The sequence below is a fragment of the Danio rerio genome, chromosome 24, assembly GCF_049306965.1.
Source record: "Danio rerio strain Tuebingen ecotype United States chromosome 24, GRCz12tu, whole genome shotgun sequence".
Taxonomy (NCBI): Eukaryota; Metazoa; Chordata; class Actinopteri; order Cypriniformes; family Danionidae; genus Danio; species Danio rerio.
The window spans coordinates 27,664,858-27,678,994 of record NC_133199.1 but is presented as its reverse complement, the minus strand read 5'-3'; the positions used below and the strand labels follow the sequence as shown (position 1 = coordinate 27,678,994).

At 35.2% G+C, this 14,137-nt stretch overlaps 1 protein-coding gene and 1 long non-coding RNA gene across 4 annotated transcripts in view; one reads left to right on the top strand and one right to left on the bottom strand.

Moving 5' to 3' along the window:
- The first annotated feature begins 40 nt into the window (after positions 1 to 40).
- The window catches only part of mcmdc2 (minichromosome maintenance domain containing 2), a 29,011-nt gene continuing 14,914 nt past the window's right edge, over positions 41 to 14,137 (top strand). For 2 of the 3 annotated variants that reach the window (XR_012399066.1, XR_012399067.1), the window contains exons 1-14: positions 41 to 884; positions 1,177 to 1,307; positions 1,525 to 1,584; positions 3,043 to 3,238; positions 3,325 to 3,447; positions 4,465 to 4,566; positions 5,710 to 5,838; positions 5,929 to 6,163; positions 8,153 to 8,358; positions 8,752 to 8,918; positions 9,244 to 9,423; positions 10,005 to 10,141; positions 10,848 to 10,957; positions 11,144 to 11,303. Coding sequence is in view for 1 of the 3 variants with exons in the window: in NM_001324440.1 (NP_001311369.1) it covers positions 788 to 884; positions 1,177 to 1,307; positions 1,525 to 1,584; positions 3,043 to 3,238; positions 3,325 to 3,447; positions 4,465 to 4,566; positions 5,710 to 5,838; positions 5,929 to 6,163; positions 8,153 to 8,358; positions 8,752 to 8,918; positions 9,244 to 9,423; positions 10,005 to 10,141; positions 10,848 to 10,957; positions 11,144 to 11,295 (2,025 nt within the window). In the remaining 2 variants the exon portion in view is untranslated. The remainder of the gene's footprint in view (positions 885 to 1,176; positions 1,308 to 1,524; positions 1,585 to 3,042; positions 3,239 to 3,324; positions 3,448 to 4,464; positions 4,567 to 5,709; positions 5,839 to 5,928; positions 6,164 to 8,152; positions 8,359 to 8,751; positions 8,919 to 9,243; positions 9,424 to 10,004; positions 10,142 to 10,847; positions 10,958 to 11,143; positions 11,304 to 14,137) is intronic. The other variant, NM_001324440.1, reaches the window with a different exon arrangement.
- On the bottom strand, positions 11,027 to 14,048 carry mcmdc2as (mcmdc2 antisense lncRNA). Its single transcript, NR_136892.1, has 8 exons — positions 13,990 to 14,048; positions 12,635 to 12,681; positions 12,363 to 12,526; positions 12,092 to 12,135; positions 11,921 to 11,981; positions 11,667 to 11,717; positions 11,404 to 11,462; positions 11,027 to 11,270 (listed from the first exon to the last, which is right to left on the bottom strand). It is a non-coding gene; the product is annotated as a mcmdc2 antisense lncRNA (long non-coding RNA).

The following is a 14,137-nucleotide window of genomic DNA, read 5'->3' as shown; positions in this document are numbered from 1 at the left end:
GCATATATTTGCATGCATTTTGCTATTTATTTAGTTACTGAGCGGTTACGGACCAGCACATAAAAGCAAACCTATTGTCTTTAAGGCAAGAAGCTGCAGGTTAATGGGTTAAAAACTTAATTTATACTTATCACCATACTTCCCCAGTTGATGTGTGACATTAAGAATCACTTTCTTTTAAAATATGCAAATTAGGTAATACATAATATTAAAACGTGCATAGGACTACTATCACATTAATGTGAAGATATATGGAGGTCAGATTCAAAATTGTTGTTACTTTTTTTTGTCATTTTATAAACAAATATTTTTTTTTATCACTATCAAAGTTCAGAAAATACTGCAAACAACCGGAAAAAAAAAACATTTTCAATTTTTTGGTGTTAGAAATTTCTATTATCAGGTATATTATGAACACAATCTTCTGTAAAAAAAAAAAAAAAAAAAAAAAAATTCTGATTAAAGATATGAATATAGAAATAAACCTCACTGTATATTGTAAATGAAAAGTATTGAAATTGAAATAAGACAAATTGATAAAGTCCAATAAGAAACACGTCCCAATCTCGAAACAATTGCCTGTAGGGTCATAATTTATTTACATTAGATATTGTGTGTTTAAACAATTAGTGAGGAACATATTAACTGTTTATAAGCAGTAAATTGTAGTTCAAATGTTTCTTAATTCTCTTAATTTACTACTGGCGCGTCTAATTTGCATAAGTTGTAATAAAGCGCGAGCTAATGCTGGCTAGAGTAGAGAGGAGGACTGGGCAATTTCGGTGACATGGAGGCTTTACGTTCTCTGAAAGAAGCGATAATAGTTTATTTAGATAGAAGTGGTGGGTTACGTAAATTCATCAAAGACTGCAATGACTTTAAAGGTTTGTTTACAAAGCTGAGAGCTTTATTAGCCGGTTAATTCGATATTTACATGTAAGTAAGCTAACGTCAGTGGTTTACCTCAGTACTCAGGAGCTTGCGAGGACGTGAGACGTTCAGTTTATACATCCGTGTTTATATCAAAGCGAATTCATTTTATAAACTTTTTTTAAAAAGTTATAAATTTTAACCGTTCAAATTATTTATCATTTTAATAAATGATTCTAACTTGAAGTAAATTAGGATCCAGAACGCCGCATCTTCGTAATGAAAAGCGGTAAACATGTATTTCAGGTGCACAGCAGATGGAGGCCGTATATCGCTTCAGTTTGGATGTGAATCCCTCAGATGTCCTTCAACTGGACGCTTTGCTGGGAGACTGTATACTACACGACCCCATCAAAGCAGTTTCACTCTTTCAGTCAGTGAGTCTCACGGAAAATATCATACAACACACCCCACTAAGTTATCACACGGTTGCTTATTCAACATGGCTTTAGATTGTATTTTTCTGCTAGTTTCTGCTGTTTCCTGTGTGTAAAAAGTAAAAAACAGTCAAAATGTGTTATTATTCTGAACACAACACATTTCTATTTACATTTAGAAACTTTCAAACAACTGAGTGCAGTGGTTATTTTTCAGGTTTGTTTTCTGTCCATAAAGACCCTGTCACTTATTGACCACATAGAAACAGAAAGCCAGGTAAGATGGATTTAATGTGGATTTCACTTAAGGTTTTGTAATATTATTGTTATTATTTTTTTAATAGTTAACTAGCACAATAGTTTTCAGCATTGATCACACCCACATTGCAAAATTTCTCTGGCCCAGCTCTAGCCCACACAATCAGCTTTTGCTTGGCCCACATGCCGCAGTGAATTACGGGTCATAACTGGACCAAGTTTGTATTCAAGACAAGGGCCAAACATGGACCATATCTGGGCCAAATCTTAACCAAATTAATAAACCATAACATAATAAACCTGAACTGGGCCTGATATGGCCCATATTTGGAAGCCAGATTTGGTGCGTCACGACTACAAAGAAATTCCATAAACCCATGAAGTGTTGTGCATTAATAATGGTAATGGTTAGTAATGGTTAATAATAATGAAATTGGTAAAATAATAATTTATTTTATGCAGTGGCGCAGTAGGTAGTGCTCTTGCCTCAGCAAGAAGGTCGCTGGTTCAAGCCTCGGCTGGGTCAGTTGGCATTTCTGTGTGGAGTTTGCATGTTGTCCCCGCGTTCGTTTGGATTTCCTCCGGGTGCTCCTGTTTTCCCCACAGTCCAAAGACATGTGGTACAGGTGGATTGTGTAAGCTAATTTGTCAGTAGTGTATGTGTGTTAATTTAAGAGTGTATGGGTTTGGCAGTGTTGGGTTGCAGCTGGAACGCCATTCGCTGCATAAAAAATATGCTGGGTAAGTTTGCGGTTCATTCCGCTGTGGCGGCCCCTGATTTATAAAGGGACTCAGCCAAAAAAAGATGAATGAAAATATATGCAATGTTGGTTAAATTCAGTAGTTTTGCAGCATACAGGAAGCAATAAATTAATAATTCAAATATTTAAATCTTGATTGTTTCCTGGACTAAAATAAAGGCATTAGAGGATGCAAACAGGAAGATGGAAATGATTTTGTGTATTAAAACATTTATTTACTCAAAAAATGATTTAAATGTGGGTCAAGATTATGATTAACTTATGTGGCCCACATATAAGTTTTTGACATCTGGCTCATGTCTTGTGTGCCAAACCCAGGCCATGTTTGGCCCACATGCTGTATGCCAGTGCCGGATGAATGCCTGCTTTCAGCTACATGCCAATTCTGGGCCAGAATTCTTTGCTACCTGGGTATTAGGTAATGTGTGCGTATTAGCATATTACAACATTTTCCTAAGGGTCACATGAAACTTAAAACCAACGGCTGCTATAAATACAGTTTGACAGAACAGTTAAGTAGTTGATTTTAAAATGCTACTTACATTTTTAATTTCTGGTTAATTGAATGCAGCTTTGGTGAACATTCATGACATTTTCATAATTTTTTTTTTCAATCCTTAAATGTTTGTTTTAAACATTTAGAAAATCTTGAATTTCTTAAATCAAAGATAAGTAGAGACAGCATTAAACTAAAATAAATTAAAAATCTTCTTCAGGTTAATGTTGTTTTAAAGCCAACCCACTTGCCACCTTTTCCCAACTATTGTCTGGACCTCTCTGAGTTTCCCCGTGGGTATGGTCCAATGAGACCTTTAGCTTTGCAGGGCCTCGTAATTGCCATGACACGTGTCACCAAATACACACAAGGGGCCAGATTTCTCTGCTCAGAGGACGCATGCCCTTGCTCCAGAGGTATGTAACTTCATTAACTCTATAGGCTTGTTTATTTTTTATTATCATTACTTTATTCTTCAACACAATTTTTCAATTCACTCAAGGGTTTCATCATATCAGAGTTCATGCACCAGGTGCCACAGAGTCTGCCACAGTAAGGAATGACTTTACCTGCTTTCTCTGCTTTTCTCCACTGAAGGAGGATGTGAAGTCTCGGGTTTTAGGAGGTGAGACAACATTAACTTGATAAGTGATTAATCAATAGCATTAAAGTCACATAAAGTACCATACAGAGTTAGTATATGAAGAAACAACGCATTCAGTTAAAGGGAGAGTTCCTTTTATTACAATTTACTCTCTTTAATGTGGTTCTACACCTTATGAGTTTCTCTTATCTGCTGAAATTACAAAAGATTTTGAAGGGACCTTGATGCTTTCACCAGTTTACTTCCAAATTAGGATTAGCTCAGTGGATGCCAGCTACCAGCATTTTTCACAATATCTTATTTTGTGTTCAACAGAAGAAAGAAACTTGAATAGGTTTTGAACAATAAAGGGTTGTAGGAATAATTTACAGTTTTTATCCAAAAAATGAACAGTCTGTCAGATGAAGCCTGTACAATCTAGTTTCGGGTCCCATTTTTCTCAGGATTGCTCCTGGTGCATCATTGATCAATCTGACGTTTGTGGCCACTAAAGGCGCACTCACACTAAGCTGTACGAACTGTGCCCTAATTATTAGAGTGTTTAAAAGATTAAAGTTAAATTAAATATTCTTAAGAATAAAATATAATGTGTTCTTTGGAAGAGTGTACTTACATCGTTATGCTATTACATTGTCATTCTGACAATATATATTGAGTGGCATAAAATGGTCTTGAAATGACAGTAATATTGTTTATTACAATATTTTTTTTCAATATATTGTACAAAAAAAAAATAGATGTCGTGATAGGTCTAGTGACAGTGAATACATTTAAAAATGTTACAAAATATCTCAAGAAAATACTGTTAGTTTGTTCAATTTATCATAGAACCTAGAAGAGTTATGGGTTAGAGTCGATTTAAAAAAAACAACTGTTACTTCAACTTTTAATATATATCACAATATTTCAATTTTTACAATACTCCCACACACATACACACACAGTTGAATAGTAGCATTGTCTCAAAAAGCCAAATGAAATGTTTGAAGGTGCAAATGTGATATTTTATTTTGTTTTACTATTTTTTTTAATTCACAGAGAAGCAACTAGTTGAACTCATTCATGTCCGAGCAGTGGATGTTTTAGGAGTTCATGATCCTGCATCCTTAAGATATCAATCTGTTACCCTTTTTCTAAGAGGTAAATGCACTCTTTTGTCCTTATTTCTTTCTCATGGCATTGCAAATGATTCTTATAATACTTTTAATATACACAGTTAAAGTCAGAACTGTCAGAACAAATGATGTTTAACTGAGCAAGGACATTTTCACAGTATGTCTGATAATACTTTTTTCTTCTGGATAAAGTCTTATTTGTTTTATTTCAGCCAGAATAAAACCAGTTTTAATTTTTTTAAAACCATTTTAAGGTTAATACTATTAGCCCCCCTAAAGCTAAATTCTTTTTCGATTGTCTACAGAATAAATCATTAAACGATGACTTGCCTAATTACTCTAACTTGCCATATTAAGCTAATTAACTTTGTTAAGCCTTTAAATTCCCTTTTAAGCTGAATACTAGTATCTTGAAAAATATGTAGTCAAATATTATTTACTGTCATCATGGCAAAGATAAAAGAAATCAGTCATTAAAAATGAGTTATTAAAACTATTATGTTTAGAAATGTGTTGAAAAATCTTCTCTCTATTAAACAGAAATTAGGGAAAATATACAGGGGGATAATAATTCAGGAGGGCTAATAATTCTGACTTCAACTGTATATAAACTATTAAATGATTAATTAACATAAATAGTACTATGTTGTGATATCATTATCAGGACATGGGATGACTTATGTCATGATGTGATATTTGTTCCTATTGCCCAGCCTTACCTCCAAACCAACCATTAGGCAATAATCCGGTTAGTTTGTGAGAAGTTATGCCTAATTAACCTGATTTTCCTAATGCTAAAGCAGACATTTTAAATAAATAAACACATCCACTCACAGTCTGTTAGTATACTATTAGGTGTTCTTGTCTCTTTTAATAATATTTCTCAGTTACCTTACTGGAGAGGCCGTAGATTCTCTGGACGCTATTAGCATATTGTGTTGACCTAGTATTAGTCTGGAATTCAATACGCCCCACTCCAGTTACTGAACATACATGTTAATAAATGTAAGCTATACTCATTAGTTGTTACAAGCCATAGTGGAATCATTGTTTAAAAGAGCCTGCAGTGTTTCTCTTGGCAGTCGCGTAGGTGGTGAGCGTGTTTCTCAAATAATAAGTGAAGTCCAGCCCCTAACTGTCATTGTTTTGTTTCTTTTAATGTAATTAGATGAACTCTGTAACTCCATGAGAATCGGCCATCTGTACCGAGTTGTTGGGATTCCTGCTCATGTGCACCAGTGGCCTAATGTAACCTGGAGCGTAGAGGCTTGCAGCGTCCAACCATGGATCCCCAAATGTAAGGTCTTGTTTTGACGTTGATGGTATAAAAACAATCAGACATATTCAAAGCATGTCAGAGTCATTTGCTCCTGACTGCCGCTCACAGGCCCCAGTCTGGTTAGCAACAACTTCCAGAACCTGCATACGGCCTCGGCATGTTCCCCGTGGAGATTTGCTGCCATTGTAGCCAACTCATTCGGCTCCCCGGTGATCCCACCTGGACTCTACAACACTTTAAAGTTGGGGCTTCTACTTAGCCTGCTGCAAACCGAAGATAATACAGACTCTCCCAATCATCTGGATGTGCTCGCTCTCACCAGTGACAGCCTTATCATTGACAGGTTCAGCTTTATCAAACACATCTCAGACAACATCATGTTTGTTGAATGAAATCCAATGCTCCAAAAATAGCACCTGTTTTGCTTCTGAATATCACCACTTTCTCACAAAATGTGTGTTTTTTTTTATATAGTTTTTGCTTTCATTGACAATTTATGAGGTTAAGAATTCTTGGGCAATTATTTAAAATTTATATAAAGGCATTTTTCTTATCTTATGCCAATTTTACTTGTTGGTGCTAAATTCAAACTAATATGAAATCATGGATTATTGTGGGAAAAAAGCTTGCTTGCTTGCATATTTATAAACTTTGTGTTAAATAAAGTTTAAGTCAAGTTTCATAAACTAATTTCTAGAAGAGCACGTGATATGATTGTGCACCGCTGGCCACTCGTCCGTAATCAGTAATAATCCAATAAGAATGATCATAGCTTAACATAAATGGACTTTTTCCTTATTGCTCTATCTTCGTTTTGGAAGAATCCCCCCTTCCACCCCATCTCCTCCTTTTTCTCCCCTTCTAAAAAGGGAGCGATCGAGACCTACCTGATCTCGGATCTCCTGATATGCTTCTAGACCAGGCGGGAGCCCTGGGCTCAAATATCTCAGAGCTCAGGGTTATCTCCCGGGACAGCATGCCAAACCTGCCATAAATGCCAAGCATATTTAAGTGGGAACTCTTGAAATGTATTTGACGAGTATTTGACCATTTTTGTCCACTCATTTGGAATATATTTAAAATAAAATAATATATAATATAAATATTTTAATAAAGTGAAAAAATTAAATGCTTTACATAAATACTCATTTATATAAAAAATGAGCTATTTAGACAGAATCACCTTTCTTTAAAAAGTAATTTTGTCTGTTTAAGTTGATACACAAATAGCTCACAGATAAAATGGGGGTTCAGGCATCAAAAAAGTGCAATAAAGCTTTTACTTTTTGTACAGTAGAATGTGCAATGACATCATACAAAAATGTTTGTCAAACATATTTAGAACAAAAATCATTTGATAAAATATATAGGACTAAATTACTAATTTATTGTAATTTTAAAATATTTTGCATATGTTTTAATAAGTACAGGGCAGTGCATGTATGTTTATTTATGCTAAATGATGATGGAACATAATTTCAACCATATTCCATCTAGGGCTGCACAATATGTCATTTCAGCATCGATATCACAAAAAAAACATTCAGGTAAAAGTAATTGTACCATTTGTGAATTTAACTATGATTAATTTTATAGAATTATTTTTATCATTCAATTACTGTTTTTGAACACTTAGACTCGGGAAAGTCTTTTTCTTGATTGTATTTATAGATTGTTATGCATGAAAATACAACACATGCAAATACAGAAATGCGCTGCAAATAGCACAGATCGCAATGTGTTGGCAGACCCCAAATGTTTTATAGATTGATTATTAGATTTTATGAAGATGCAAATAGTAAACATCAATGCATCAATCATTAACTTAACACGTGCATGAAAATACTCACAAAACATGCAAATACAGAAACTCACTGCAAATAGCACAGACTGCAACAAAAATGTGTCTGGGAAATGTATAGATTGTTCAATAGATTTTATGGAGACTCCTACTGCAGAATCATCCCAATTGATCTAACATTATATATTCTTTCCAAATAGAGATATTATGTTATCTATTGCAAATGTATTCATATCGCAATATACTCAGATTCAATATACAATATAGTCATTTTTAGAAATTATTCAGAAGTTACTTGAAACATTAAAAAAGCATATAACTTGCTTATTTGATGCTTTTTACATATTAAATAACATCTGTGAATTTAATATGATGCAGACACTAGAAGCATTTGTGTTTGTGATGTAAAGTTTTTGTGGATATTTTTGAGCTTCTAAAACAATCAAATTTGGTAACATTACACATTTTTTGCATTTAGGCTGTGTAAGTGTCATCAAAATAAATGCATATTATATGCCGATTTATTCACAGGTTGATGAGATATAGCCTGCAGTTGGCCTCGCGTGGCATTCATCATGCACTTACAGGAGAGCTTTTAGCATCTCTATCTAGAGATGAACATGGAGCAAGTACTGCCAACATTCATGCAGGTTCTGCTTTGCTGGCATCTGGAGGAGTCTGTCTGCTAGGAGACCTCACATGCTACAAGAAAGACAAGATGGACATGCTTCAGTCTGGTGCAAAATAGTTCTGTTGGATAAATATACAAGAAAAAAATTGCTAACACTTTAGAATAATGGTCCATTGGTTGTTATTCTTATTGTAATATTAACATATAGTGAATGTATTTACTAACAGTAAGTATGAATAATCTAGTAAAGCATTTATTAGTCATAGTTCAATATTTACTAATGCGTTATTAAAATCCAAAGTTCTGCTTGTTAACAATAGTCAATACACTGAGTTAACATGAACTAACATTATTTAACTTATTAAAGATGAATAAATAACATAATAAATGTATTACTAGTTGTTTGTTAGTGTTAGTAAATACATTAACTAATGGACCATTACTTTAAAGTGTTTCAAACATTTCTTATGCATTTAAAGATATTTATTTTTTCTTCCAGCTCTCGAAAGCAGAACAGTGTCTGTTTTCATTCCTGCAAAGAAATATGGTGATGATACAGACCAGCAGCTCTCTTTCCCCATCCAGTGTAACTTCTGGGCCTTAGTTGACATCGCTTCCCCCTCCAAGAGGACAGCCAGATGTGATAATGCACTGCTGGGTTCTGGGGTGGGTAGTAGTAAACTGGAGCATTTCCTCAGGAAATGAGATGGGAGTTTAATTGTAGGAGATTTAGAAGCGTACAGTACATACCAATAGACTGATCAGATGTAGAAGGAATGCTGGAATGTTTCACAAACGACCCCACCTCACTATCTTTTTGGGAACAGTAACTAGACACAATGCCATCTATTTTCAGAGAGTTCCTCAATGTGCTCATTTGTGTCAGTAGTTGAATCGCACCCGTTACTACTACAAAAGTGAATCTTGATACATGCAATAGTTTCGCAGTGCATGTTTATTTTATTGATTATTATTTGTGATTTAAATGCAGGAAATGGGCTCAGTTCCCCTTCAGCTTACAGGAGCATTTGGACTTGTAGTTCAGTGTCGCGAAACAAGCAACAATCATCCAATCCTATCCATGACAGTGCACACACTGAGACAGGCCATGTCGCCAGGAGAGCCTCTTTATCCTGCATGCATGCAGTTTACCACACAAGACTACAAAGAGGTCTGTCTGCAGTGTTGGGGAAAGTTACTTTTTAAAGAAATGCATTACAATATTGAGTTACTCCCTAAAAATATTTACTAGTTGCGTGACTTAATTACTTTATATGGTAAATAATGTTTTACGTTACTTTTGCAATACTTTTTATTACCTTGCTGAGGCCTAATCACTTTCAGTAGTTTTTTTTTTTTTTTAAATATAGGAGATCTGCACTTAAAAATGCACACTATAACCTACACCTTCACTTACCTTAAAAAAAAAATATATATATATATATATATCCATCCATATTTTAGGATAATGCTATCTGAGAACTTCCTTGCCGTATATACAGTTTATTGAAAGTATAAAGCAATGTGTTTGCTACTTTTGTACTATTTGTCTTAAGTAAAATCACTGTCCATAGAGACAGCCAACTTTTCCTTTTCTTTGATGACCTGAACACATTCTGTCAGCATATAATAATAATAAACTCTATTCAGGCTGCTGTTTCCTGTCTGAAATTTTGTCATTTATGCAGTTAGATTTGGCAACATCTACACAATAGAAAGCCAGATTTTCAGAACTTGCATATCTGTTTTCAGCTCTTGGCTCATGCAAGACAATTGAAAGTGGACTTGAGTCTTGATGCTGAAAGGATGATCCATGGCTATTACATGGGAAGTCGCAGGTTTCGCTCAGACTCAACACAGAGATCCTCAGTAACTTCTATTAAACTCCTGTAAGTATCACAGAATTAACTCAATGTTTTGGGGGAGCCTTTAAAACTACATTAAAGCTAGTTTATGCATTTACAATATTATACCACTAGATGGACCAGTTTACATTTCCACCATTTGCTAAGGACAACCAGTATCTCATGCTGTAATATTTAAACATCATTTTAAATTTAGATTTAGCCTTTGACAATTGAGGGGGGTTATTATATTTTGTATGCACTGCAAAAGAATTAGCACAAGTATGCATCTTGTTTTTAGTACAAATATCTAAATATAACCAAACAAATACTTAAGATTAAGGAGTCTACAATACATGCATTTAAATAAATTGATTTGAGCCATAGATGAAATTTAGGGGTCAATTTTCAGATTTGTTCTCACTTGAACCATTAACACTGATTTGATATTTTTTTCAGAATATAGTCATTGACTTTTTTGCTTCTTGTGTAAACAAGTTTAATTGAGCGACAATATTTGCAATGGACAATAGTGTTAAAGTTGTTTGTTCAAAAGGAACAGCAGCTAGAACATGTCTTCATACTGATTGAGAGACTTTTTGATCATATTAAAGATTTAAAATGTTGCCAACACTGTCACTTCCATCTGGCAAGCATTCCAAGTTGTAATTCACATTCTTGTTCTCTAAAAGGTCTTTAAATGTATTTTATAATAACAGCAGAAATGCTTTACATTTACTTATCCTGACAGGATTGCACTGGCCCAAGCTCACGCTAAACTCAGTCTGAGAACAGAAGTTTTGGAGGAAGATGCAGTCATTGCAGTACTGCTGTGTGAGAGTTCAGTCACCCTAAAACATGGTTTGTTTCTCCTTTATTCGTATAGTCATAAATAAAGAAATAAAACCACAGGGATTCTGTAACAAATTCTATTCAAGAATGATTTTATTACGTACATTTGCACCATTTTTATTTTATAGTGAAGATCAAGCTCTTGATAATGTTATTGAGAGTTTGGGAATAAGAATGTTTGTTTTGGGAATGCAGGAGCCTCAGCACTCATCTTTCCACCCGATGCAGCATTTCCCTGTGCTCTCCATGACCTGGACTCCTTGAACCAGCGGGACCTTGAGTTGGAGGAACATCGCAAGCAGATCCTGAATTTTGTGCACACCTACGCACCCCACATAGAGGAATAAAAATCAAGGTATTGTAGCAAATAAGCTTAAGCCAATTTAAAAACACAAGGTTTAAAGAAATATTAATAATAAAAATAATTAGTAAAATAATTAAAAAAAAAACCTCACCAGTTTAAAGTAAACCGCCTTTATTCATCTGCACTTCTCATGTGATTGTCAAGTCACACCTTTGATTTGGAAGAGCAAAAAAGAAAAATTCAATAATCTCAAAAAGCATTGAGTGTTCAGTTCTGCTGTTGCTTTATGCTTCAGATAGTCACAGTATCAACAATCCAATTTGGTCTGATGGGTAAACGGCGAAAGTGTGATATTCATCATTGCAACAAGCATTCTCACAAAAACAAAACAAACAAACAAAACAAAAACCTTACCAGTCTTATTTTAGTTCTTATGTTTCACTTTTCTAGTGGCTATTTTTGGACCTGAGAAAGCAGAAGTAGTAGACAAAACTTAATGTTATTCAAATCTCAAATGGGTTACATGTTAGTCAACTCTGCTGTTGCTTCAGATTGTCACAGCATCAGCATCCCAATTTGGTCTGATGGGTAAACGGCGAAAGTGTGATATTCATCATTGCAACAAGCATTTTACAAATTTAAATTTGGTACAAAGATATGAAACTTACCAGCCTTTATTTATTTAGCACTTCCTGTTACCCATTTGTAATTGGACCTGAGAAAGCAGACCTAGACAAAAATGAAATTTGGTCTGATGGGATAAACGGCGAAAGTGCAATATTCATAATTGCAACAAGAATTTGACAATTTAACTTTGATACAAAAAATATTAACCTTACCAGTCTTTTTACATGTTACACATTTATAGTGGCAATCTTTGGACCTAAAAAGGCAGGAAGTAGGCAAACAATTTTAAAATGTAACGCATTTCAAATGAACTAAAAGCTAGTCAACACTGTTACTTCAGATCATCACGGTATCAGCAACCCAATTTGGTCTGATGGGTAAACGGCGAAAGTGTGATATTCATCATTGTAAAATCAACAATATAAAAAAATTTAAAAAACACCCAAAAGCATAGATTATCACATTTACAATGTGTAGCATTACCATTCGTTTCCTTGTCTATCTGCATTTCTCATGTCATCCTTTTCCAGTGGGAATCCTTGAATCTGGTGAAGGTGAGAGGTAGCATGTGAATGTAGCCATAAAATCGTCTCATAGTAGAAGCACACTGCTTTTGCTTCAGAAAGTCACAGTTTCAGCACCCCAATCTGGTATGATGGGTAAACGGCAAAAATGTGAACTCATCATTGCTTTAGGCAAAAATTCTGGTGCCAGAAACATTTCTTAGGTTAAAAGATCAATTTAACGGTCATTACCTTTGCAATGATGCCTTCCATTGGCAGCAGCCATGATCATCTGCCTTCTGTAAAAACAAAAATTGATTACGCAACAAGCTTCAGCTCTGCAGGTAAAATGTCAAATGTACAGAAAGTCTGCAAAAACAGACAATTCTGAAATTATACTCAATTATTCCAATTCAGACCTAATCAGCAAGAAAACAGACTTTTACCTCCTTTTAGCACAGAAGCAGTCCAAACATGACCGTTAATTACCAGTTTTGTGTTTCAACTATTGATTTTGTGCCACTGATAAGCTGCACCAAGGGATGAGCCAGTAAATGAAAAACTCAATTCCACCTCAAAAACATGACTGATGAACTAGAGGTCAAAAGGCACATGTAACGCAGCTTGAGAGTAGACCCTCCTACGCCAGCACAAAGGCCTGGGCGACTCTAGCTCAACTCAAGGTCAGGACCTTTACCAAGACCACAGCACCTCCAAGTGAGCCAAAGCCCTGATTATCCAATCCAGGTCATACAAGACCATTCCCAAACCAGCTAGGCCACACAGGGGACGGCAGCCCCGTGCTGGACAGAGCACAGTACTGCCGACAGCAGAGCAAATGGCAAAGGAGCAATTTATCACTAGATCTGGGACACAAACCTGCCAAAATGATATATTACAGTTCTCATGGGATACTTAAAACCTTTACTAGTACAGGTCATGATTACAACGCGATTTGCCATAATCATGTCAACTTGTATAAAAACTCCTTTACAATATTGATCACAGTCCCAGAGGGAATTTAATACATACTATAAAAGCACGTGTCTTCACTCTGTGGTCAAGACAAACAACTCAAACTAGGTGTGATTGAAAAACTTCAACTTTACTGCACTGCTATTAAAAAATACGGTCAACTAAAGCCATGTTGTATAAAGCCACACTATTTTAAGAAATTTATAAAAATAATTTGTGAATGCAACAGTGCGAATGCGCACTTTAGGAATGATTTGTTTTCTAAAAGGAAGAGCTGGACTGCAAACTATTTTGTGGAAAGAAACTCTTATTTCAGAGACCCCAATTGTGGTCATCTTAAAAAAATGTTAGAGTCGTGACTAACGATTCACAGTAATGTTTGGCACCGATTAAGAAGTTTATACTTTTCAACCTCCACTTACAAACGGCCAAGGTAGCAATCGAGTTACTATTAAAGGCAGCCGGATGAAGTAAGAATCTCCATGCAACGCGCGTGCGGACTAGGCTACAGTAACCACGTGGCCACCCCAAAATTTAACAAAAAGAGCGTGTACTGTTTTTGAGCTAGCTGCAGTTATGCTTTAACGTTTGCTAAAATGCATCAGTAGACTTATTAATTTGAATACATTTACCTTAAGTTCTATTGCTGTGTCTTCGCGTGACCAGCTCCTTCCACACTTCGGAAGAAAAGGATGTGGCGCATGCGTACTTCGCGTTTTAAACTGGACTTCCTAGTAGGATCTGCACATGCGTGTTGGGCTAAACTTCAGTCTTGTGTGC